The 27,361-nt window shown below is 36.9% G+C and overlaps 1 protein-coding gene across 1 annotated transcript in view; it reads left to right on the forward strand.

Moving 5' to 3' along the window:
- SKIC3 (SKI3 subunit of superkiller complex) overlaps window positions 1-27,361 on the forward strand; it is a 50,483-nt gene that overhangs the window by 14,221 nt on the left and 8,901 nt on the right. Inside the window, exons 12-36 of the mRNA XM_026719130.2 lie at window positions 72-158; window positions 253-356; window positions 429-555; window positions 1,069-1,248; window positions 2,724-2,848; window positions 4,400-4,653; window positions 5,161-5,263; window positions 6,389-6,565; window positions 7,412-7,556; window positions 7,718-7,796; window positions 7,886-7,947; window positions 8,035-8,091; window positions 9,486-9,554; window positions 10,128-10,202; window positions 10,388-10,529; window positions 11,769-11,862; window positions 13,740-13,817; window positions 14,857-14,981; window positions 15,505-15,628; window positions 17,214-17,435; window positions 18,919-18,991; window positions 20,916-20,969; window positions 21,064-21,160; window positions 21,686-21,814; window positions 26,933-27,054. Coding sequence (XP_026574915.1) covers window positions 72-158; window positions 253-356; window positions 429-555; window positions 1,069-1,248; window positions 2,724-2,848; window positions 4,400-4,653; window positions 5,161-5,263; window positions 6,389-6,565; window positions 7,412-7,556; window positions 7,718-7,796; window positions 7,886-7,947; window positions 8,035-8,091; window positions 9,486-9,554; window positions 10,128-10,202; window positions 10,388-10,529; window positions 11,769-11,862; window positions 13,740-13,817; window positions 14,857-14,981; window positions 15,505-15,628; window positions 17,214-17,435; window positions 18,919-18,991; window positions 20,916-20,969; window positions 21,064-21,160; window positions 21,686-21,814; window positions 26,933-27,054 — 2,904 coding nt within the window. The remainder of the gene's footprint in view (window positions 1-71; window positions 159-252; window positions 357-428; window positions 556-1,068; window positions 1,249-2,723; window positions 2,849-4,399; window positions 4,654-5,160; window positions 5,264-6,388; window positions 6,566-7,411; window positions 7,557-7,717; window positions 7,797-7,885; window positions 7,948-8,034; window positions 8,092-9,485; window positions 9,555-10,127; window positions 10,203-10,387; window positions 10,530-11,768; window positions 11,863-13,739; window positions 13,818-14,856; window positions 14,982-15,504; window positions 15,629-17,213; window positions 17,436-18,918; window positions 18,992-20,915; window positions 20,970-21,063; window positions 21,161-21,685; window positions 21,815-26,932; window positions 27,055-27,361) is intronic.

The following is a 27,361-nucleotide window of genomic DNA, read 5'->3' on the forward strand; positions in this document are numbered from 1 at the left end:
CAGTCAATATATATCAACCTGTGATATGGCTTTAGTTTTCTGAACTTTGAGAATGTATTTCTGGTTTTTAGATCTTGGATAGAAATAATGATCCAAAGCTTATAGCTCTTAGAGGACAGGCCTATCTAAAGAAAGACCTTACTGATGAAGCTTCAAAGGTTAGTATGCTCTTCTTTTAGTAAATCCACTTTTTATTTTAAATATGACATTGATGTGTACAACACTGAGAATTTTACATTGTACTACATACAGATTGCACAAGAGCTTCAGTTGGCACATCCAGATCTGGCAGAAGCCCACTTCCTTGAAGGATTGATATGTTATAGGCAAAAGGAGTATCGTCAGGCAGAAATGAGGTACATTCATATTCATTCTTGGGGCCTAGAGAAAAGGCACAATCTAGATATTTAAGTAATTATTTTTCTTAGTTTTCAGAGGGCTATAGCAAAAGAAGCTGAAATAGCTGAATTCCATTTTTGGCTGGGCCTCACTTACTGGTTTATGAACGAGGAGACAAGAAAAGATAAATCAAAAGCCCTCACTCAGTTTCTAAAGGTAAAATATGAGATCACTTACTACTTCACACAATTAATAATAGTTTCCCTTTCTTCAAATCTATGAATATTGTCTTCAAGAGTAAGTTACTTAGATTAGTCAACAGAAGACTCAGAACATTGGAAAAGAAGCAAGGGGCCATTTTGTTTCTCTTGTTGGTTTCAGCAGCAAATGAGGTTGGGAATTTGAGATAAATCGCTGGAAGGACAGTACATTGAAGAATCCCAGGAGTGATACAACTGGGATTTATTTTTGTTAGTATATCTCATCCAGATTTGAACCTGGTAGAGATAAACTAGTTGTGAATTGTGTACTGTAAACAGATTTGGCTTTGGAGTAAAACCCTTGGTCTACAGATGTAGAGTTTTAAAAAAGGTGTCATAATGCCTATAATAAAATGGATGTTTTAGGAAGCAACCGCTTGACATATTTTTTATTTCTATTTTATACATAAAAATTGCTTTATTGCAAATGCAAATAATGAATACTAATATTCTGATATTTGTTTAATAGGCAGCAAAACTGGACAATTTTCTGGGAGATGCTTTCCATTATTTAGGTCAATATTACAGAGATGTAGCTGGAGATAAAAACAGAGCTCTTGGCTGCTATAAAAAGGCTTTTGAAAGAGATAAAACAGATGGTGTTACTGGAGCAGCAGTAGTGGACTTGAGCACTGAGCTTGGAGACTTGGTAGGGCATATATCTCATTTGTACTGTTTAATCAATAATCAAAAGAGCTGTATATAGTCTGTATAAAAAGCAAGGTTTTAAAAATATTTAAGTGTCTTATGGTGGAGAATTACAAAATTTATAAATAAATAAATTTATTTTAGAGCTTCCAGGTTACTTCTCCCCAAATGTTTTCCACAAATTTAGGTGATTTCAGAATACAGTCCTCAAGAATATAGTCCTCAACTTACAACAGTTCATTTAGTGACCGTTACAAGGGCACTGAAAAAGTAACTTAGGGCCATTTTTCAGTTACAACCTTTGCAGCATTCCCATAATCATGTGACCAAAATTCAGATGCTTAGTAATTGGTTCATATTTATGACCTTTGCTGTGTCCCAAGGTAATGTGATCACTTTTTGTGACCTAACAAGCAAAGTCAATGAGGAAGCTAGATTCACTTAACAACCAAGTTATTAACTACAGTGATTCACTTAAAACTGAGACAAGAAAAGTCATAAAATGGAGCAAAACTCACTTAACAAATGTTTCACTTAACAACTGAAATTTTAGGCTCAATTATGGTCATAAGTCGAGGACTACCTTGTATAGAGACATTGGGTACAATAATTGAAATATCTATGACACAAATGAATTTAGCAGGTACTTCCTACACTTCTGCTGTGTTTGTTCCTCTGTCTTTCAGATGCAGTAATAAGGCCCTGAGTAGGCTGTATCACACTTTCACTCACTCAGACTGATTTTGTTATCCCTTTTGCTTCCTTTTTTTTTTTCTAAGTTTGCTCCAGCTGGGAATTTAAGTACTATTTAATATATATTAATATAATTTAGTTAGTACCTATGTAAACAATTTATAGAAAATCTGACTGTTATTGGAAGAGATTCTTTGTGTGAAATCTGACCTTTTGATTATGTTGTTGCTGTTACAAGCAAACCTGAAATAGACAAATAATAAGATTTAGGGTGTTTTTTTTAACCTGGCATTTTGTTATTTTTCAACCAATAGTGGGAGCTGTTTAGATGAATGTTTTTACACCTAATTTTGATAGCAAATCCACATAGATATTATAAAAATTTGACAAAAACTGGGAAAGCCAACTTTATTTCCTTAGTCAAATTGTAGTTGCTGTTGGCATATTCTCTGCAACATGGCATATGGGTTTGTAATTATGGACACACAATAGGAATGAATGTAACAAGGAATTACTATGGGCCATTGTTGGGAAATGCTAGCACTTTTGAATTTAGCAATATTTTTAGCATTAGTTTGAAATTAAAGTCAGCCGTTTTTATTGTTCAGAGGAGTTCAGTGTAGCTTCTAGATAGGCTGAAGCTACGTGTGGTTCACACAAATGAAATCATTTAGGGTTTGCTTTTAATTCTATAGTAGGAGATGTAAGAAATATTTTTTGTTCTATTTTTCTCAATAATTTGCCCCAACACAAATCTTTCATAATATTTTGTTTCTGTGTTAGGAAACTGCCCTTGCTATCTTGACTGAGGTAACAGAACAAGCAAGTGCTGGGAGAGCAAAATGGGCCTGGCTTCGCCGAGGACTTTATTATCTAAAAGTGGGACAACATTCACAAGCTGTGGCAGAGTAAGAAATCCTACAAATAGCATTACATTTTTTTATGCAGAAGGCAAGCTTAACTGTTAGCCTGATGATGTCTGTACACATTTCTTTTCTTTCTTTTAAAGCAAAAACTCTTTTTCTCTGTGAATGTTTTTATTTGGTGCTGGAATGTAATCGTTAGAAGTCTTTCCTTTTACATGAAACATTACGGCTCCTTTGTCTTATACCAATGGAATATTAGGGAACAGTTCATCTAGGCAAGGGGTGTCAAACTTGATTTCTTTGAGAGTCAGATCAGCATTGTAGTTACCTGCGGGCTGGCAGGGGGATAGGGAATGGGAGAGAAGATGGGATGGATGCCTCCTGTACCACCCTGCAGGCCAAAATGGGGCGAGGAGCTGCATGTGGCCTCCTGTGCCATTTTTGGCCTGTAGGGCTTCCTACAACACTTCATCAGCCAAAATAGGGCAGGGGGGTGCAAGTGTGCCCCCCCCATGCCTCATTTTCGGCCTCCATAACTTTCTGCAGCACTCTCCTGGCCGAAAATGGGCCACACAGAGGCCCCATGAGGCCCATTTTTGGCCTCCCCAGCCTCTAGCAGAACTCTGCCAGCTAAAAACAAGCCCCGCGGGGTCTCTGCATGACCCTTTTTTGCCCGTGGAGCGCTACTAGAGGCCAGAAGGCTGATAACGGGCCTCGCAGAAGGCTGATAACGGGCCTCTTCATTTTGGCCAGCAGAGGCACCTTGGGCTGGTCCTTTGATATTTCCAAGCCTGCCCTGCAGGCCAGATTTAAGCAGCCTGTGGGCCGAATCTGACTTGCGGGCCTTGAGTTTGACGCTTCCAATCTAAGCCAAGGATGTCAAACTCGCGTCGTCACATGACTTATCCCAATTTTTTTCCCCTTCACTAAACTGGGCGTGGCCAGCACGTGACGCATCCGTCCCGCAGGCTGCAAATTTGACAGCCCTGGTCGAGGCATTGAGAAAATGCTTACCCTCTCCCAGAGAGTACTTCTAAATATTTGCAGTTGCTGTGTTAAAATTTGGCATGGCATTGCTACCTCTTTAGGTAATTGCATAATCGAAATCCCACATTGTTTGTAAGGTAAAAGTGTGGTACCTTGAAGTTTTTTAAAAAAAAGAATATTGGAAATATATTCTTTTTATTTTATTATTTTTAATATAGTTTATATATTCTTTTAATTATTATTAGATGTAAGTGTTTACAGTTCAGTATTGTCTGTTTGTTATAAAGATGTTTATACTGCCCAAATGACATCACCATGATGTTGTTGTTTTTTCATTACAAAAATTAACTGGTTAACCAAAACAATCAGTATGTTTGGTTAGTTTTTACAGAAATACATAATAGGTTTTGGTGTTGCCTCAAAAAAATGGTCTATAAATAGTTTTTAAATATCATTTTGCATTACAAATATGAGAAATTTTATTTGGTGCTCCCATTTGCCTTTAACAGAGTCTCAAGTATGGAATATTGTAAATAAAACATTTTTTAAAAATACTTGAATAGAAGATTGTTTATGAACTCATTACTGGGTTTTTAATGTATCTAGTTTGCAGGCAGCTCTGCGAGCAGATCCAAAGGACCCCAATTGTTGGGAAGCTCTAGGAGAGGCCTATCTGAGTCGAGGAGGCTACACAACAGCCCTGAAGTCATTCCGAAAGGCAAGAGAACTCAACCCCAAGTCTATATATAGTATTTATAAGGCTGCTGCAATTGAGCAAATTCTTGGAAAATACAAAGATGCTATTGCAGAATATCAACATATTTTGGAGAAATCAAAAGATTATGTCCCTGCACTGAAAGGTAATTTATATATATTTATGTACAATATATTTATTTCTAAGCTGTTATTTCAATATAATTTCCCCGTCAACATATTTCACAGCCTCCATTCCTTTTCTCTAGCCATTTCTAAAGATAATAAAATATGTGACTTTTCAAAAATTGCAGGAATAGCTGTTTGGCTCTTGAAACATGATTGCCTTAGTTTCTGTTGAGTTGCCTAAACATGAGTAAAATGAGAAAATTGCTGGTAAAGTCGCTTCCTAAATGTTTCATTTAACTCTAAAATAATAATTCCCTTTTTCTCGTACTGTACTTCAAATGTAAAATTTTTAAAAATTGAAGATATTTTCCCCTCAATTTATTTTGTGCATTTAATAGTTGATTGCCACATTTCTGTTACTATGCACCCCAAAATTGGATTTTATTTAACAAACATATCAAATATTTTCCAGCATTTGATACCTTGTGCTTATTGTATGTTTGCTTGTAATATTATTACACCTTAACAATCTTTTCTTAAAACAGGTTTGGGAGAGTGTTATCTCATGATGGCAAAGTCTGCTCTTGCTAACTATCTGGATGGGAAAGCTTTGGACTATATAGAACAATCACTTGATTTTTTGGCACGGTTAGTATTCTTCATTGTTGACTTGAAAGATACCGTATTTTGGGGGTGTATAAGACACATTTTTCCCCTGCAAAAAAGTGGGTTGAAATGTCTGTGCATCTTATACAGTGAATACACCCACCCAGCCCCCACCCTTCGGCCTCTGCCTCCCAGCAATTTGCCTTCTTGCAGCAAACAGCTTGGTCAGCTTCAGCACAGCCTGATTAGCACAAGCAGCTGATTGCTGGTTGGATCGGCCTCCTGATGATCATCTGTTTCAGGCTGCAAGGGCGTGCGGAGGCGGCAATAGGTGATGGCAATCCCTGTAGCCTGAAACAGTTGATCATTGGGAGGCTGATCCAACCAACAATCAGCTGCTTGTAATAATCAGGCTATGCTGAAGCCGACCAGGCTGTTTGCTGCAAGGAAGCAAATTGCTGGGAGGCAGAGGTAGAAGCAGTTTTTGTATTTGTTGCTTTCCTCCCCAAAAGCTAGGTGCGTCTTATACTTCGAAGCATCTTATACACCGAAAAATATGGTACTCTCTTTTTTAGTAAATGGTACACAGCCTATCAGCCCTAACTCCCACAAATATAAATTACAACTTAGTTTTTCCTCAGTCAGAGGATCAGAAGACTACAATGTAGAAGGGACCAAACAGGTGTTGCTGCTACTTTACTTGATTAGAGGCATTATAAATAGAGCCTTGTTACTTGCTTAGATGTTCCCTCTAATGCAGGGCTGTCAAACTCACGGCCCGAATGCATCATTTGCTGACCACGCCCACGGCCGGTTTAGCAAAGGGGGGAGTCCCAACACATCACATGACACCGTGACAACACGAGTTTGACACCCCTGCTCTAACAGAATAAAAACTCTGGATTCAAACTGTTGATTTTTAATCAAATTAACTATTAGAAACTCATGGCCATTCTGAATCTTGATCCACTTTCTGATGAATATTCTTAATATTCATTTGACTAATCAATACATTATTGCATTGAGATATTAATGAACATGGCCATGGTTCTCTTGACTTTGGCTTCTCCTTATGAGACAATATATACTTCGTCTCAAGATGGCCACGTGTTGATCAATAGGTTATATAGCTTTATGACTTTGTTTGCATTTTTTTCTTTCTTTCAGGGCAGCAAAATATCGTCCAGAAGTATCCTGCCTTTGGAAGTTGCTTGGAGATGCCTGTAATTGTGTATGTGTTATTTCACCATCCAAAGTGAATGTGAAAGTTTCAGGTTTCCTTTTTGGCCAGAACATGGAAAAATGTGTGCTCCAAAAAAGTGATCTGCTCAGTCTTGGTGGAAGGTAATGGACCTTATAAAACCTACAGGTGTGAGTGTGTTTGAGTGAGGGATGGCTTATTCTCCTCTGAACCTGTCCAGGCATTTCCGTCAACAGGGGAGGCCCAGTGAAGATTTCCAGAAGTCTGGTTGTCTGCCGTATAGGAAAGGACTTTCCAGATTATGGAATGCTTTCCCTTGGGACTTGCTTTTGTTTTCCTGTCTCTTAATATTTAGGAAATGGCAAAAGTGCATCTTATTTATTAAGAGATTAATTAACAATGAATTGTTCGTTGTAACTTCATTGATTTTATTATGTTTTTTGTATTTCTTTTAATTGTTGTAAGCTCCTGGAATGCTTATGTAAGTAAGCAGAATGGTGGATTATAAATTTAATAAATAAATTTGTTTACACTGAAGAATGGAGAAAAAATTGTAATGCTAGATTGTTAAAAATCTTAAGGGTTAAGAATGAATGTGGCCAATAACCAGTATAGCTGTAATCAGGGACATTGGAGGAGAAAAATATAATAATCATGGAATACGAGAAAGTAAAGTGGTACACATCTAGTTGGAAAAAGAAATACATGTTTGAACTGAATTGGTTACAGCTCTGATTTTATTAAAAATGAATGTATGATTTGAGATTCTTTAGAAACAAAATGGCCCCTATTTTATTGCACCAGTATTGCCGTGTAACTAAGATCTATTCAGCTTTCACAGTGTCTACTTGTTTGCATTGAGCAGTGTTGCTATCGGATGGGAAAGTTTTTTAACAACCCTTAAAAGCACTGTTAAGTATATAATTTTACTTCCATCAGTTTTGCTAATACAAGTAATTCTGTTCATTGGATGGTCCATGTTTCTGCAGGTGTTATGGCCGAGGACTGAAACTGATGTCTTCACCAAATACATGGTGTGATCTTGGAATAAATTATTATAACCAAGTGCAGCATCTTACAGCCATAGATAATAACCAAAATGAAATCAATGAACTTTTAGAGAAATCCATACAGGTAATTTCTCAAATACATTATACAATATTAAGCCTACTGTTTTGTAGCATCTCCAAGCTATAGATAAAGTACCATGTTCCTTAGCATAACATATAACATTTAATACAGTGTTGAATTAACACAGTGTTGAATTACAATACTGAGGCCTCAGTCTCTTCCAGTGCCTGAAAAAAGCAGTGCGATTAGACAGTAAAAACCATCTCTACTGGAATGCCCTTGGTGTGGTAGCCTGTTGCAAAGGTACGTCTATATGTAAACCTTTTTTCTTCTTCACAATTTAAAGTTTTACCCATTACAGAGGATGTTATAGAAAAATCTGTGTTTTTTAGGTGTTGGAAACTATGCTCTTGCACAACATGCATTCATTAAATCTATTCAAGCAGATCAAATTGTAAGTACCCTTGATAGTTGCATCTATTTTAAAGGAGACTACAAGCATCGTAAATTCATCTTTTGAAAACACTTTTCTTTTGCTTAGAACGTTGTTGCCTGGACCAATCTGGGAGTTTTGTATTTAATAAGTGGAAAAATAGAGGTAAGTGCATGTGTTTATATAGATGCTTCTGAACATTCATGAAAATGATTTAAGTACAAGGAAGCATGTGACATGTAACTAATAATGAAACAATGCAAAATGTTGCACTCCCAATAACTTATTGGCGCACTTAAATATTAATGTATACAATTTGGGTGCTGACCAATATTTATTTACATTTTTAATCTATCTTTTCTGTAAGATCTCAAGGCAGTTTACCTGGAGAATTATTGTATCAAAATAATTGTGTAAGGTAGGTTAGGGTGCCCATAAGAGAATGCTGACCCATGAGAATAAAGATAGACTTGAAACTGGATCTTCCTGGTGTACAATGCCAGTACTATATAATTTATATATAAATTGTTGGTGACAAACAGAATCATTGAGCATATCTTTCTACAATTAGATCTCTTGCATGATCTAATTTTTCCCAGAGATGCCTTAGGAATTGCTGAGAAGCTTCAGCAACAAAAACAAAAGAAATGTATGTAACATTACATTTATCAATATAGAATAGAAGAACATACAGGTAGTTCTTTCTTAACATCTCTCCTAACTGGAATTTCTATCACTAAGCAAAGTGGTTGTTAGTGGAAACGACACATGACTGCATTGCTTAGTGATGACAGCTCTGGTAATCTTGGCTGCCTCATTTGCCTCTACTTCAACACCTCCCACCCACCTATTTCTCCCCATTTCTGCATTTTTGGACTACCTTTCATACTGCCACTACCTAGCCTGCTGCCCCCAGCTGATATTTGCTGTCCTCTTTCTTTTGCTGCTTACCTGGGAGCCAGGCTTTGGGCAAGAACATGGCCTCAGGATGTGCAATTGCAGGGTGGTGTAGTTTTATCTGCCAAAAGCCTGGCCAGGGAGGAGAAGGCAGTGGGAGAAAGCCAGCGGAGAAGTAGTGGGGTGGTGCAGGCAGCAACTGCCCCAGTGAAGGTGGCAGCTTTTGGCATCTGTTAGTTATTGCTAACTAGTGCTGATCTGAAACTTTGCAGTCCAGGTATGACAGCCATGGAAGTTTGGATGAAGCCTATGAATAGAAAAAAGAGCATATACGTTTTGGTTTAGTGGTTAAGGCAACAGGCTAGAAAGTGGGAGACCATGAATTGAAGTCCCGTCTTAGCCATGAAAACCAGCTGGATGATCTTGGGCCAGACATTCTCTCTTAGCCCAACCCACCTCATAGGGTTGTTATTGTAGGGAAAATTGGAGAAGGAAGGTGTGTGGGCTATGTTCGCCACTTTATTGTAAAAAATAAGAAAAGGGAGTACAAAATAATTAAATAAACCAATAAATGTACAATACTTTCTGTAGTCATTTAATACATATTTAATCCTTTTCGTCCCATTTAGTAATTCTGTGTTGATTTTATGTAACTCTTCCAGCAAGCGCATGAAGCTTTCAAAGTAGCCCAGTCTCTGGAACCCTCCCATCTAACCTGTTGGATTGGGCAGGTAGAGTCTAATCTCTAACCTTTTTCGAATGCATATTTATGTAGCAACATTATTAGGATTTAAACAGCACATGTTTAATACAGCTCCTATTAAGAATCAAATTGCCAGTATAGCAAGTTACTTCAAGTAATATAAGCCTTAGTTTATTCCTACACTTGACCTTGGTGGGTGGTAGTTAGGAAAAGAGATGGAGAGAAACACTGGTGTATCTTTAAATTTAATATAGATAGAACATTTTTCATTCAAATTCAAGATAGTTTCTTTTCTAGAAGGGGTTGATTTTTACATGCTGCGCCTTCAGCGATGACTACATTTAGTGGGATTTTCAGTTTATGATAAGGCATTTAATGCCTGTGGTTATTTTTTTTTCAGACACTGTGGAAGCATTTACTAAGATTGGAGTTGTTATTCTGCAGATGTAAATGAAACTAGCTAGATTCAGATAACATTTTGCTATATTTCATTTTTAACTTCTTGTTAATCAGCTTGTGGTGAGGAACAAGCTGGCTATGCTTGTCAAAGCAGATAGATTGGAGTTTTCAATTTTATCTTTTTATCTTTTTCTCTTGGTAGGCCTTTGTTGCAGAAACTGTTGGCAGCTATGAAACAATGGATCTCTTCAGACACACCACTGAACTCAGCATGCATGTAAGCTGCTTTAATCAGACGTATTATATGGCACTTCTGAAGCAGAGCTGTAAATTCGATTCAGTTTCTCCCCTCAATATATTTGTGGTATTAGCTAAATCAACTAGATACCTAACTCCTGGGCATATGCTTAAGTAACAATAAAATGATTTCCTAATTAAGCAATTCCAGTTTTTCTCCAACAGACGGAAGGTGCAAAAGGCTATGCCTACTGGGTGTGCTCAACTTTGCAAGATAAAACCAACAGAAATACTGAACTATATAAGTACAACATCCTTCAGATGAATGCTATTCCAACAGCACAAGTTGCTTTAACTAAATATACAGGTAACTTTTTAAAAAAGATTTATTTTAATCCCTCCTGTATTCTATAAACAACTCAAGGTGGATGGCAAACATATATAGTAGTAATACCTTCCTTCTATTTTTTTCACAACAACAACCCTGTGAGATGAGTTGGGCTGAGAGAAAGAGACATGGGCCCAAAGTCAACCAGGTGGCTTTCATGCCTAAAGAAAGATTAGAACTCACAATTTCCTGGCTTCTTGGCCAGCCCTTTAGCTGTTACACCAAATTGGCTCTCTCCATCCTACATTTAAAATATTAGATGATTTCAATTAGATTGGTCAAAGTGGAATCTCGTGATTGTTGTGAGGTTTGGAACAGAAAAAAGGAAGCATGTTTGTGGCAATAGCAATAGGGCTTAACTTATATACCATTTCACAGTACTTTATAGCCCTCTAAACGGTTTACAGTCTGAGCATATTGCCCCCAACAATCTGAGTCCTTATTTTACCGACCTCAGAAGGATTGGAAGGCTGAGTCAACCTTGAGCCAGTGAGACTCAAATTGCCAAACTGCTCGCAGCCGGCAGTCAGCAGAAGTAGCCTGCAGTACTACATTCTAACCACTGCCACCATGGCAACTTCCAATGATTTTCATTGCTGCTTCATGTAGAATCAATTGATAATTTATCCTTAGCCATGACTGTTTAGTAGAACCTCACCGAACCTCTCCAGTATACATTTATGTTCCAGAGATTGGAGAAGCAGGGAAAGACTATTACATTGTTTTGGTTTGTCTTTAAATATCCCAGAGGCTGGCCACCATTAGGAACAAGGCAATGAGCCAGCAGAGATGCTCCTATATTGTATAACTGAAATCTAGAATAGTGATACACTGTTTCTCCCTTACTAATTTTACAAATATGCTAAAAGTAAAACCCAGACTTGGAGATATAACACAATCTTCCCCAGTCTGGTACCCTCCAGAGCTATTGTACTGGCTATTTTAAAAGCTGTAATCTCCAAATATGCTGGGATAGTAACTGTTCTATGGTAAAGGATAATGTGTAAAATAAGATTTAAATGTGCATTCTTGAAGTTCTATCTAAGATGATCACCTATCATTTCTACATTAACCCACAGATGATGCAATGTGTTTATTTTAAAGTTTTTCTTTTCAGTTCTGTAAATGGTTCTGGTAGCATGTTTTGGAATCTAAATTTCAGATTATTTTTGTACACTCTCCCATTTTCTTTTTTCATTTTGAATCCCCCCCCCCCAGAAAGAATCCAAAATGATGCATGTGCTTTCACAATGCTTGGTTATTTGAATGAATATCTTCAGCTGAAGAAACAGGCAGCAGATACATATCAAAGGTAACCTTCTTAAATACACATTCAAAATATCAATGGCAACTTCAGTTCAATGTTTTCTCCAGTAAATACATGATACATGCCAGAAGTACTGTGTTTCTCACAAAATAAGGCCGGGCCTTATTTTTTGTTGAGCCCCTCAAAAACGGCTAGGACATCTTTTCGGGGGGTGAATTAATTCCCCCCCCACCCCCGTGCACCAGCGCCGTCTCCAGCGACAGCATCTGAGTCGCTCCCGCTTTTCCCCCGTCCCCATAACAACAGGAAAACAGCGTTTTGGTTTAATCCCGAGCGGCTGGGTGGGCGTGAGAAGAGCCAAGCGAGCGTCTCTGCTGCTGCTATCCTTGGTGTTCCAGCCTCGGGCTCTGCAAGTTTGCAAAAGTCCCGGTGCGCAGTCCGTTCCTGCATTCCAAGCACCCAGGCCGAGCTGCAGCTCTCCCTCTCTTGCCAGTGCTGTCTCCAATAACAGCGGCAGCAGCGGTGGGAACCATGGAAGTTACGGAGGTGGCTCCCCCACCCAAGAAGCGGCTGAAACGCTTCCATGGTCATGTCCACCCAGCTGCTCGGGATTAAACCAAAAGCGCTCCCAGGTACTGCAAAATCTTTTTTTTCCTGTTGTTACGGGGATGGGGAAAAAGCGGGAGCGACTCAGACACTGTTGTTGGAGATGGCACTAGCGAGAGAGGCGCCAGCACCGGTGGGAACCGTGGAAGCTATGGAGGCCTGAGAAGCGGCTGAAACGCTGCCGGACATCTACGCCGGTGCTGCCCGCCTGCTGACCCAGGTAAGGGAGGGGTAAGGGAGCCCTCCATGCGCCACCATGATTGGCTGTTAGGAGTGGCTGATGGCGAGGCGTAGCTGCCCGCGGGGCACTCCTAGTGGCAAGTTCCCCCCGCCTCCCCCCCCAGTTTCACATGTTTTAAACTAGGCCTAAATTTGGGGGGAGGGGCTTAATTTCATTTTATGCCTAGAAAACATGCTGGGTCTTCCTATGGGGGGGGGGCGTATTGTTGAAGAAACACGGTATATTAAAATTAAAATAATTTTCATTAGTTTGACCTAATAGCAATGTTAAGACATCCCAATTGCAGAATTCCATGTACTGCAAGTTTCCATGCTTATTTATATATCCATGAAAGATGTTTAGATGTGAGAAAATTTAGTTAAAGAGTTGAAAGGCAATGCAGATCATGTTCAGTGGCTTCTGTTTGGCAAAAATAATATAGTTAAAATTAAATGTTTTTTCTTGTATTAAATTCTATCTTGAAAATTAAGAAAGCAATAAAAGTAGAAAAAGATTAAAATAATTACAGTTGTTAGCTAAATCAAGGAGAGAAGCAACCTAGAACTAAGAAGAAATTTACTGCCAGTTAGAACAATTAACCAGCTGAACAACTTGCCTCCAAAAGTTGTGAATTCTCCAACATTGGAAGTTTTTAAGAAGAGATTAGACACCACCTATTTGGCTGCTATTTCTTTTCAATAAAATATATCTTATACCAAGACACATAAAGGCATTTTAGAGCAAAATCTGGAATTACATTTATTTCATATTCTTAATATGGCACTTCTAATATAAGAATTTTTAAAATGTACATTAGCTTTAAACTTTATTGTATAATAGAAAGTCATGCCATTCAAACATTAGGTCATACTTTTCTAGTTTTAAAATTTTATTTCTCCTCTTTGTTAATCCTTTTGGTGAAACTTATATGCCTAAAATTTAACAAATACAATGATAAAGATAAAACTCTAGATACAAAATCAGAATAGTGTCTTTCTGTCATCAAAATATAGACATTTTAATTTCTCAAGCATTTCATACGAAAGTTATTGACACTGAAATATTTGGAAGTCTTATTTATGATTTTTTTTTTCAGGGCAGTTCTATTGCTGACAAATTTTGATGACAGAGAAAGATATAATATAGTGATGAGAAATTATGGAAGAGCGCTCTGGTAAGTTGCAAACTAAGTATATTATTATTCTTATCAAATTAAGATTTTCAGTTCTAGAAAGTAAGTAGTAAATGAAAACCATGTCTCCTGGTTAGTGGATTGGCACCGTTCCACAGCATGCCAGAAACAGGGCCGCACAAACAAGCGAAGCCCCACCCGCAGGATGCAGGCAGCATATAAAACCATGTCGTCTCCAGTCCGTGGAAAAACCTCTCTCCGTGGAACCTAGTGCCCAAAAGATTGGGGGCCACTGTATTGTGGAAATCAACTTAGGAGCTTCCAGTCATATCTTGCAAACCCAGAGCCTCCTGAAATCATTTCACAAAAATTTGGCAGCAAATAATTTTATTTTACTTTTTCGGTGTAAAATAGGAACTCTTTATTAAAACTGAAAGAAAAAGATTGATTATAAAAGACATATTTAACTTTACACCCACTCACTGGCTAATGATAATAGCACTTATTCTATGTCCCTTGTAAATGTTGATTGCTCAAAGCACAAATTGCTTACTGTTAGCTCTTAGGTAATCAGTTCCTATAGTATGCAATGGAGAAACAGTTAACATTCAAACACATTGAGATGTAAGGTTAAACTCAGTTTGTTAAATTTTATCTTCGGATAACTTTATAGCCAAACAGTTCACTTCTGAACTTAAGTTTTATACCATTCACCAACTATCACATGAATTTTCACCATTCATGCTTGTCATTTATACTATTTCCCCGAAAATAAGACTACTGCAAAAATAAGTCCTAGTTAAAATTGTCAGCCAAACGGATGCATTTTAGTATGAGATTTCCCTGAAAATAAGACCTAACCAGAAAATAAGCCCTGATGTGTCTTTTGGAGCAAAAATTAATAAGACACGGTCTTATTTGGGTGGATCATCACATCTAAAGTAATACCATTGCAAAATTGTTCAATTATCAAGCACTATTCATAAGGGAAAAATTTCATCCCCAAATTTTTATTTTTAGTTGAATTTATATGTGTAATTTATTTTTTTCTAATTGGACTTAGTCCTGTTTTTTTTTAAAGTGCTCTTGGCCAGTGTGATGATGCCATCAAGGCTTATTTGGCAACTCATCTGATAGAATTTGATGATATTGTAGGAATTGCTCTGTCTTACTTCAAGAAAGGACATTTCCAAGAAAGTCAGAAAGGTAAGTGTTTCCATTGTACTATATCTTCTCTGAAGAATCTGTGTGAAAATCAATATTTAGATTTTGTGATGACTTGGTAAAGTATTAAGATCACAAGCATTTAATCCCCAGAAAGAACAGTCATAAATTGATTTCATCAAAACTTCCTCCAAAGTGCAGCTTAGTTCTAACCACTAACCACCATATTAACAATGTGAATTATCTCTGAAACTTTGCCCAAATTAGCTTTGTTTCCTAGGCCTGAGCTGCAGTTTGGTTCCATGCTTGTTTATTGTGCTGACATAGATTGTTGAACTGGGGTCTGTCAACTCTAATAGGCCTTGATTTCTATATCAATGGCAATTCTTAACCTACCTGTTTCAAAATCAGATATAAGCAATAATTACACCTGCAAGCACAGGAATGCTCTGTCTGTGTGGGGGGGGGCCACGATCACGTGTGTGTTCATCCCCCTCCTCCTGGGCAGGTAATTTGATTACGGTTGCTCCTTGCCATTGTTTTAATTTCTCATTTTTATTCCTAGCTTATGAAAAAGCACTTGCAATTGCAGAATCTGAACAAGATAAAGCATATATATTAACAGCCCTTGCAATAATAGAATACAAACAAAATCAAGTGGATGCTGCAAAGACCCTGTTATTTAAATGGTAAGGAGTAAGTGCAGCCGTATTTTCCTAAACCCATTAAAGTACTTTAGAATCATCCTAATCCCTTTTAATAAGCTTAGAGAACTGTACGCAAAATGAGATCCTTGCTGACTTGAAGAAATTCCAGGTCTGCAGAAGCAACTTTCAAAAAAATGAAAGATAAAACAATTCCCCTCAGGAACTGCACAGTGCAGTCACAAAATGTAAATTTATGGCTTGGCAAGATTGAATGCAGATGGGGGAGGGGAGGGGGAGAGGGAAGTTTGACAAGCTTTGAAGAAGAAAACTTCTTTTACAAGGGTTGCAGTTATATTCCCATTTCATGACTTCTATTTAATAACAGACTCACTGGTGATGAGTACCTAAAAACGTGAGAACACTCAGAATAAGGTGCAGAGTTGGAAAATAGTCCTCAGTCATACGGAAGTACAGAAGTTTGTGAGTTTAGATCGAAAGGAAATCCCAAATTGGCCTGACATGGGATATTTTAGCTTTCCCATTTACAGAAAGGGGAAAAAAAGAATAGAGTCAAAATACTGTCTGATTTTTGATCCTTTAGGGTTTAGTTCATAGTTGAGTATAGCTGAGGATGAAATATGCATGAGATGGTTATAGCACCTGCCTTTTCTTCCACATCTCCAGTGACGCATCAGGCACTATTGGATTTCTTTTCAAGGCTGATGGAAGCAGGAATAAAATCAAGCTTTGGACTGAGACCTATTGCACCAATTTGTTCCCTATTCCCCTCTTTTTCATGAGATTAATTTGGATATATGATACGATTGCCTAAAGAAAAACAACCTAGCATGCAGTTACATTTGTAAATCATGAGAACAATTCATTATCCCACTTTCCAATGAACAGTGTGATATTCCTTATTACAACAGTAGATTGCAAAGGCATTTCTCAGCTACTGCCAAATTACCCAGCTACCTGTTAATCTGACTTTACTGCCTCCAATTTTTATTAGCCAGCCATTTATTAAACTTTTTCCCCCCTTGGGATGTTTTATAGCTTTTATAGGCATGTGAAATAGTGGTTTCTGAAAGAAACTGTTCCGTGGAAGAGAGTTCCCAGGGAAATCATTTGACTAGTTATTTGACATATAAGCAAAACCTAAATTTGAATGTTACTATTGTTAGTCCTGGATCATAAATGTCCCTGATGTAAACAGATTCATAGACTAGTAATTGCCATACTCAGCAAAATAAATCTGTACTCTGCATTGTTCTGTAGGACTAAAAATTCATCTAAAAAGGAAAACCTGTTCTTACTGAGTCAGAGAACTTTAGAAGGATCTTCGCCACCAGGCAGCAAATCTCTAGAGCCTCTGAGTGTGGAGATGGGACTGATTTCTTTCAACTAGGGATATTAAGCCCAAATGTAGGATCTTCTAAATGCAGAACAAGCTCCCCACCCCCACCCCACCCCAAGCACTTAGCACTGCTTCATAAGAATAAAAGTTTTCAGGTATAAGATAGCATTTTGAATTGTAAACATTGTGCCGAGTAAGCAACAGACTCTTCATATTATACTTTAAGGCTATGCTCCTTGGAGTAATAAATTCTCTGTGTTGCATTTACAGTTCTATATTACAGGAGCCTAATATGGAAAGCCTGCAAGCCTTGTGCAGTTTAGGGCTGATCAAGCAGGATGCTACACTTGCAACCGCAGCACTTAAAGAACTGTTAAAGCACACAGGGAAAAAAGACAATGTTTATAAGAGGTGCCTTCTTGCATCTGCTGTCTATGCATTACAAGGCAGACACCTGGCTGTTCAAAGACAAGTTTCTAAAGATGTCCACAGGTATGTAAAATATAAAGCAAGCAATGTTACTTTTGCCTAACACCCATTCCCCAAAGAAAGGTGCAATGTTGAAATCCTCTGAGTTTACTTGCAAAAGTTGTCCTGTGGGTTTTACATTTGAACTGTGGTAATGTAGAGGCTTGCAGTTTGAGATATCTTCAGAATAAAAGTAGATGTAATTAGATGACTACTCTCCCCCTCTGGAGTTAAGTAGGATTTTTATCCAGCTAATACGAAGTATTTTTCACATTTATTCTATTATTTAGGGGAAACTATTGAGCGTTCTCAATTTAGGTAACGTAAGACAGCTCTATTGACTAAAAATAGAAGTCAGGATGTTTGAACAAAACATTACCTGCTGATACTTCTCTGTTAAGTCTACATTTAAATGTTAAATATAGTAACATTTGCAGGTATTCCTTAGGCTATGATGGCAACTGGGACTGGAATTTCCATCACTAAGCAATATGGTTGTAAAGCATGAGGTCATGTAATTGCATCACTTAGTAATGGCAGTCCTGGTTGCTATCATAACTCCACTAAGTAAGGAACTCATGTGACAGCAAAGCAGGAAGAGGTGAAAGTATCAGGCAAGTAGGTTGGTGGGTGAGAGCCAAAGGCAGGTATAGCAAGCAGGCACTATATATTGTGGGTGAGTACTACAGAGTATGGATAAGCAAACAGGTATTGCGAGTAGGTGAGGATGCTGCAGGTGGGCACTACAAAATGTGAGTGGGTGGGTGTGGCAGTGATTGTGACCACTTGCCAGCTTTCCCATTGACTTTGCTTGTGGAAAGCTGGTAGGGAAGGTTGCAGCAAATAGTGACCATGGGATGCTTCAACTGTCATAGTTGCAAGTCAGTTTCCCATCACCTGAATCATGAACATGTAATAGTGACAATGCTTCAGTGGCTGCAACTTTTGTGAGTCCTTTCATCTAGTGCCATCATAACTTTACATGATTCTGAATAAGTGGGCATAACCTTAGAACTGCATGTAAATGAATTTAGAAGCAATTGATTTGTCATATCAATTATTACATTGAATTAAATTACTGATAATATATGTGCAAAGTTCAAATTTGGGAGATTCACATGTATTAAACATATTTTTATAGCCAAACTAAACACCCACCTGTATGGCCCCGTTGTGCTTCATTGATGGTATCAGATATGAATGACTATCAGTTTTCAGATTAGCAAAGGTTACTTGCTCCACATTATTTTAACAAAATCTAGAATCGAATTGAACCATGGAGTGTTTTTAAAAATGCACTTCATCTAGCAATATTGTTTTGAAATTTAATTCTATTTAACCCGTTTATTGTTTTTTCAATTTTCACAAAGGATTATAAACATAAGTTAGAAGCTTCTATATTAAAAACAGTTAAACATAAAGTATGTTTTATAATTTCAGTCTATGTTGATAGATTCTACTATATAGAAAATTGTGATTTTAACTCTGCCATGATCTCTTACCTAAGCAACCCAGATAATCCTGCCCTCTGGTCCCTGCTGTCAAGACTGGTCCCACGGTACGTGCCACAAAATGCCAAGGTAAATATGCATAGATGAGAGTGCAGTACATACATGCTGAATTACAGATTTATTAAATGAGCATATGGTACCGAAAGGAGTTTTCAAAGTTTGCATCAACATTATGGTTCAAACATTTCGACAAGCAAATATCTTCAATATGTTCTACTTTGAATTGTCATATTGTTTTTTAAAAAACTTAAAAGATAACTACCAACATAGCAGCTTGCTTAGTTGTACCCTTTTGTTATCATAAACACACAGACACAAGTCATTATTATTACCTGCTAAGTGAAAATGTTCTTTGAAAAGAAATGGAGGAAGATAGGTTGACAACCATCTCAGAAGATTGCACTGTGAAACCTGTTCTTAGCTTTCCATAGATCCATAATTCATCAGCTGCCCAGTGTGAAGAATCCTGCCAGGATTCCTGCAGGATTTTTTTCTTTTGCAGTAATATTTATTGCATTTTTATCTACAATGTTTTTTATTGCTTCTAAGCTGCTTTTGGGGTACAGATATCCTGAAAGTTGGATAAAATCAGATATAAGTAAATATCATGAGCTAAACTAATTGTGACAGTGGGTCCTTCCACAATTATGTGAGAAATGTTAATGAGAAAAGATTGAGATCTGCTGAAAATGGCACTGCTTTTACGCTCTCAAAAGTTCTCCTTAGCTGAAATACATGTATGCTGATTCATGGACCTCTTTAGTAAATAACAGATGTGCTGGTGGAAAAGGTAATTTATAGTAGGGTTATAATAGGGGATAATTGTTATTTGGAAAAGCACGTTCTCTTCTATTTCTGGTGGCAGTTACAATCCTCTGCAAGAGTCTCTTGTTCTACAGTATGTCTATTTTGTAGTTCCTGCAAAATTATTTTATCTTCATCATTTTCTTAAGGGCTAAGGTTATATAATGAGATGTTCTCACTAGATAAATAGATGTTAATTCAGCTATTACCATATTTTTCAGATTATAAGATGCACATTCCCCCCCCCCCAAAGTGGGGGGGAATGTCTGTGCGTCTTATAGAGCAAATGTTGCCGAAGCCCCACCCACCCACCGGTCCCCACCCTTCGGCCTCTGCCTCCCAGCAATTTGCCTCCTTGCAGAAAACAGCAAACAGCCTGGTCAGCTTCAGCCCAGCCTGATTTAACATGAGCAGCTGATTGACGGTTGGATTGGCCTCCCGGAATACCACTGATCAGTTGTTCCAGGCTGAGGGGATTGCCTCCACCCATTAGCACCGTCGCTGCCCATCACCGCTGCCACCTGTTGCCGCCTCTGTGCATCCCATTTTTGGCCTCTGTGCATCCCGAAAATGGGATGCACAGAGGCTGAAAATAGGGCACGTGGAAGCCGAAAACTTTTTTCTAACATACTTTCGGCACCAATACTTAGGCCCCTTTCAAACACCGACCAGTTCACCCTCCTCTCCACACCATCACAAATGGCTAATGGGCAAGCACCAAAAATGGCAGCGATCATGTTTTTCATTACTTGTTTTGCCTTTTGTGGTGAAGAAAAATGTAAACTACCTCCTCCCATGAACTACTGCATAAAGCCATTTAGGAGAGGAATGATTCTACCAATGGGAAAAAATTCAACCAGTTGTAAATCACCTGCTGCAAAACTATAGATAATGTATGAGGATACAAAATCCACCAGCACTTCCATGGAGTCATGGGGATCGGTGGGCGAGATGCAGTTTTTCCACTTAAAAGTCCTTAGTTCTCCTCAGTTCCACTGCTTTCATTTCAGATTTATCTCATGTTAACAAACATACACAAAGGAAAAGATAAAAAATGGTTTCATTTTGTTAGAATATTTAAATCTGTATATTTGACCATTTTTGCCAAATGGCAGCAGAATTATTCTGATGTACTGTTAGTCAGTTTTGTAATATTCTGAAATGTCATTCTTAATGTTTGCTCTGACAGGGCGGAGCTGTGGCAGGAAGTATTGCTTGTATTCTTGATCTAAATCATGGGAAGGTTAGTGTTTCTGATATTGAAAATATTACCTTTGAACAATACTTTCTATTTTAGAAAATCAAAATATGCATTTGCTCTATATTCTTTTGCTCAGAAAGCCTTGCTGAATACCGCAGTTAATCAACTGGCCACAGGATGTCACAAAGCTGAAAACAAAAAGAATATTCTAAAAGCACTTCATCTTTCCCCAGGTGACACTTATATTTAAATCTAGAGCTGCTAATTCTTACTCTTAAATTTGACCCTGATCTGGTCTTTTTCAGATTATATTTTAACAAATGATTGATAGATTCAAGACAAAAAGGACAAATTACATACTAATTTTTTTTTATTGATTATATGTATATTTTCTCTAGCAGCTCATGACAGCAGATGTGGTATATGTTTTCCAGTTTTATTGTCTCAATAATCCTGTGCAGCATGTTGTATTATGAGATAACGACTGCCAGAAGTCACTTAGTGCACTTTGGGACTGAATGGGATCATTTGGCTGGATTTCTCTAGTCCTAGTTCATCACTCTAAGCACTAAGGACCTAAACAATAATAAGCATCTAAGAACCAAGTTTTTTTATATGACTTAGGCCTTCAGGCTGTAGTGATTTGTTCATTTTTTACTTTAAGTTTTATGTTTTGTGTACATCCAGTTGTTTAATTATTTAACAGTTTGATGGTCTAATTTGAAAATGACATCTTCTTTGCATTTGTATCTTTTCAGATGATCCTACAGCTTGGGCTGTACTCTTGGCTGCCTGCCATGCAGAAAACACAATTGTTCATCTGCATAATAAGCAACCCAAGCAGACACATCTGGAAAAAATGATTGTCAGTGCAATTTCAGCTAAGAGTAAGGCTGCTTTTAGTTCTTAAAAAAACAACTGTTCTTACTGCTGTTTTTAACTGAAATGATCATTAATGAAAATATTGGTACACTGGGCTGCAGCAAAGTCTATGCAGTATAGGTAGAAAAACATGTTCATTTAAGGATGATTATAGAAATTGTGTAAAACCTAGAGATGTGTAAGTCTCTTTAAAGCAGGGGTGTCCAACCTTGGCAACTTTAAGACTTGTGGACTTCAACTCCCAGAATTCCTCAGCCAGCAAAGCCCTGCTTTAAACAATCATTGCAAACACTGTGGGGAAAGAAGCTGTATAATTTGGTTGGCATGCTAGAGAAGGTCTAACAGTAGAGTGTCAGAAAGTTGACATCTGTACATTGTACAGTAAAAGTCCTGTCTATTCTCAGGGGTTTTTTTTTGACTAGAGAGAAAGACTATGACTTAGGGCCTTCTGGCTCTTACATAAGGTAGATGCCAGGTCACAATTACAATGCTGCAGCATCTCACAATCCCCTAATTGCCATTTGTAACCTTTTGTCCCAGCTTCCTACAAGCAAAGTAAATGGGGAAGCTGGCAGAAGTTTGTAAATAGCAATTACATGATGTTGTACCTAACGAGGACATGGGATTCACTTAATGACAGCAACCAGAAGTGCTGGACTTTGCATCATTAAGTGGTGTGGTCACATTTTATGACTGCATTGCTTAGCAACAGAAATTCTACTTCCAAATACCATTGCTAACAAAACCTGCATTTTCCTGTATTCCAAAGTCTTCTTGCAAATACAAAACTCCTATAACAAATGGCATTCTAACCAGACCCTTTCCATAGATCACAAAAACATTTATCTTACAGTTAAAGAAAAGCTTAGTTACATAGTAAAAATGTAAGCGCTTAATTCACCCAATGGTGATTCGTCTTTCCTGATGATCAATTATGTCAGCAGCTCATGTAACACATTATATGCCTATATCCTATCAATTATTTTGGGAATTAGTACATTTACTCATACAAATTAGAAAATTTACTCCCTCGTACAACTATCATAAAAACAGACATTGTTTAATTTCTTCCAACTGTTGATTGTAGCAGCAAAATGCTTTAATCCAAAAATAAAAAAGTTCCTAGAGCGTTGGAATCTAAGGAGTAGAAGATAATGTAAAATAGGAGATCTTAACTATGAACTTTCCAAAGCCAAAATTTCTCACCATGCTAAATGTTTTACAATTTGAAACATGGTTATATATTTTTGAAATGTGGATTGCTTTATCTATGCCCCAAATGATGACCAGGGGAAATTTTTTAAACACCTTCACCAAAAAATAGTAGGCTTTGAAAAAAGAAACATTTGCTTGATTGGCGATTTTAACTCCATTGCAGACTACCAGAAAGACCATAGTAATATAGGGAAAAACAAGAAGGGGAAAAGGGAACTCTCTGCAGCATGTAAGGAAATGTTGAGAGAGTTAAATTTAAAAGATCTATGGAGGGAACGGAATCTTGAAGGAAAACAATTTACATATTATTCTAACCCACATAAGACTTGGACCAGAATAGATATGGCTTGGATGGATTTGGACTTGGCTAATGAAATAAAAGAAATCAAAATTCTACCGAATGAATGGGCTGATCACAACCCAATACAGCTAATTTGGAGGGATAGGAGACGAATAAAAAAAAGATGGACACTAAATAACCAAATTGTAAACGAAGAAGAGTATATTAATAAACTGAAAGAGGAGCTAAATTATTTTCTAAAAGATAATAATAATGAAACAACTTCAAAACAGAACATTTGGGATACTATGAAAGCAATTATAAGAGGCACAACAATTTCCTATAATGCTATGAGAAAAAAGAGAATTTATGCCCAACAAAACGCGTTACAACAACAAATCCAAGACTTAGAAACACAATTACAAAAACCCCTAAGACCCAAGGACTACAAAATCAGTTAATACTAGCCAAACATAAGCTGAATTTAATTGAACAAGATAAATTAGAAGTTAGCTTGAGAAGGTCCAAACAAAATTATTTTGAACACGCCTAATAAACCAGGAAGATGGCTATCTTATAAACTTAAAAAAGAAAAAGAAAAGAGATTGATACACCAATTAATAGATGAGAAAGGCATCCCACAACATGAGATTGAGAAGAAAAAGGATATTATATTAAACTATTTCCAAAGATTATATAAAAAGAAGAAATCAATGAGGATAAAATAAGAACTTATCTGGAGAATACGAATGATAAAACAATAGGGGAAGGAGACAAAGAATTACTAAATAAGGATATTACATGGTCTGAGTTAAAATCTGCAATGGAAAATCAATGTAATAATAAATCCCCTGGTCCAGATGGGATTCCAGTAGAATTATATAAAGCCACATTAGATTTAGTAGGGCCTCTGATGCTGGAAGTGTTTAACGAAGTACTTTCGGCTGCCAAAATGCCAGACTCATGGAGGGAGGCGTTGATTGCGTTAATTCCGAAGGAGGATGTGGATGCCAGATATATTAACAATTATAGACCAATCTCACTTTTAAATGCCGATTATAAATTATTTACCTCAATTATTGCGAATAGAGTAAAACAAGTTTTAAATTTATACATTCATGAAGACCAAAATGGTTTCCTTCCATTCCGCCAAATTAAAAACAATTTAAGAACCGTTATTGACGTCTTAGAATATTATGAAGCTCATCCAGAGAAACAATTTACACTCTTGTTTCTAGATGCGGAGAAAGCATTCGATAACTTACATTGGCACTTCTTAATACAAAAAATCTATAACATGAATCTGGGCACTAAATTCGAGAATATTATCACAACAATTTACAATACCCAACAAGCCAATATACTAATTAATGGTGAACAAACAGGCCCACTAAGCATTGAAAAGGGCGTTAGACAGGGTTGCCCTCTCTCACCCCTCTTATTTATATTTGCTTTAGAATCATTGTTAACGCGGATAAGACAAAATCCTGAAATTCAAGGGGTTAGGGTCAAGGCAGAGGAATATAAATTACAGGCGTTTGCAGACGATATGGTTTTCTTCCTAGAGGATCCCATGGAGAAAGGACATAATCTAATAAAAGAACTAGAACAATATGGTTCAGTAGCAGGACTAAAGATCAACAGAAATAAGACGAAATTACTGACTAAAAATCTAACAGAGAACCAGAGGAAAGAATTAGAAAAACCATGGGGATACAGGCAACAAAAAGGTCAAATATTTAGGCATATGGTTAACACCACATAGTAAATCACTCAAAGAGAATAATTATGATAAACTGTTACAGCAAATTAAGAAAGATCTAGAATCCTGGAATAAGTTGCAGCTTTCTTTACTGGGCAGGATTGCCACAATCAAAATGAACATTTTACCAAAACTCCTTTACTTATTCCAGACAATCCCAATAAAATTACCAAAAATTTTTTTGATGATATAAATAAGGTAACTCTTAAATTTATTTGGCAAGGGAAAAAGCTAGAATCAGTATTAAGGCCTTACAAGATGCAAAAAGTAGAGGTGGGCTAGCGCTTCCAAACTGGGAATTATATTATTGGGCAGCCAATTTACTATGGTTAAAAGACTGGGTCAATTTACGGAATAAAAGAACTCTAGCCTTGGAAGGGCACGACCTTCAGAGAGGATGGCACGCATTTCTATGGGATGTGGGGAAAACTAAACAGGCGTACTTTCATAGACATCTTATTAGAGATTCACTATTAACTAATTGGAAAAAAATATGTAAAAAACATTATTTAAAAATTCCGATTTGGCTTTCAACAATGGAGGCAATGGTTCATCCCAACAATTTGGATATAACAAAAATGACTAAATATAAAGATTTATTAGATCCTTTAGGGAAACTAAGAACTCGACAGGATTTACAGGAACAGGGATTTAAAATTGATCAGTGGTTATATATACAAATCCATAGTAGATACAAACAAGATATCAAAGAGTTTGGAATTTATAGCAAATTACAACACTTAGATAAAATCTTATTAGGATCAAATAAAAATAATATTTCTAAATTTTATAAATATTTATTGGAGGTAGAATTAGAGCAAGAGATAGTGAAAGGGAACATGATAAAGTGGAGTAGGAATATTGGAAGAAGCATTACATTAACAGAATGGGAAAAGATCTGGAATAGAATCATTAAGATTACGAAATCTCGGCGTACAAAGAAAATATGTATAAAATGTTATATAGATGGCACTTACCCCTTCGAGGTTAGCGAAAATGAACCCAAACTCTAGTCCAAAATGTTGGAAATGTAAAAACATAGAGGGAACCTACTTTCATATGTGGTGGACCTGTAAAGAAGCCCAGAAATACTGGCAAAAAATTAGAAAATGGCTGGAGGAGATAACCAAAGATCAAATTGAATACAAACCAGAGTTCTTCCTACTAGGGATCTCTGATAAACATTTTCCTAAAAAGACGAAATACATAATAATTCATATTCTAACTGCGGCCAGATTAGCATTTGCCCAATGCTGGAAATCATCCCGTTTACCTACAGATCAATTGGTCATTCAGAAAATATGTGACTGCGCAGAAATGGACAATTTAACCATAGCTCTTAAAAATAAAGAGTCTTCAGCATTTGATAATAATTGGAATGCATGGTATAATTGGTTATATCAGAGATAGACTGTTTAATGAGCATAAATAAGCATAAATATCCATAAATAGCGATAAGATGTGTATATTTAAAGTAAGGTAGGAGAATTGGATCTTGTAGACTGTCAAAAAGAATATTTGTCTGGTTTTAACGTATTTTCTTTTTTCTTCCGTCTCTTTGTTTTTTTTGTTTTTTGTTTTCTCTCTTTTATACTTCTTCTTCTCCTTTTTCGGTCGCAAGACCGAGCGGTTTGTTTTTTTTTTCCTCTCTCTTTCTCTTCTTTCTTTCTTCTTTTTCTCTCTCTGTTTCTTATGTAATGTTGTTATGTTATTTTTTTAATTGTAAATTCAATAAAATTTATATGAATGAAATGTGGATTGCTTTAATGTAAAAACAATTATTCATACTGATATCAGAATAGCATACTTTTTGTTATAAAGAGTTGGGATTAATACATGAAATGATGCACTTTATATGTTTTGTAGCTAAAGACAAAGAACTTCCAGCTTCCAGAGCTCAAGAAATCGAAGAATGGTCTCTTTTCCAAGCTATTACTGGTTTAAATGAGACAGGCAGAACTTCAGAAGCTGAGGCACTCTGTGAAAAGGTATGATTAATGTTAAGATGACTTGTGCTACAATTCGTCAAATAATAGGTAAAGTTACTCAGAAAGCCTGATCCAGAGGGTTAAAAATTACTTCAGATATTGTCCATGTCAGAATATCTCAGTGAAACCATATGAAAAATGATGGTGAATATGCAGCAGTTACAGTACTGGTTTTGCTTACAGTGGAAAGGCTGTGATTCTCTTTAAATTTGTTTGATTGTAAATATTGAAAATATTTTGCCTTTAGTTTACTAGTCTTCTGCATTCTTTCCTCTTCTAACTAGCTCATTGGGTTCCTTTTGGGATT

Source organism: Pseudonaja textilis, chromosome 2 (genome assembly GCF_049901715.1).
Source record: "Pseudonaja textilis isolate UNSWEBS1 chromosome 2, rPseTex1.2, whole genome shotgun sequence".
NCBI classification, from domain to species: domain Eukaryota; kingdom Metazoa; phylum Chordata; class Lepidosauria; order Squamata; family Elapidae; genus Pseudonaja; species Pseudonaja textilis.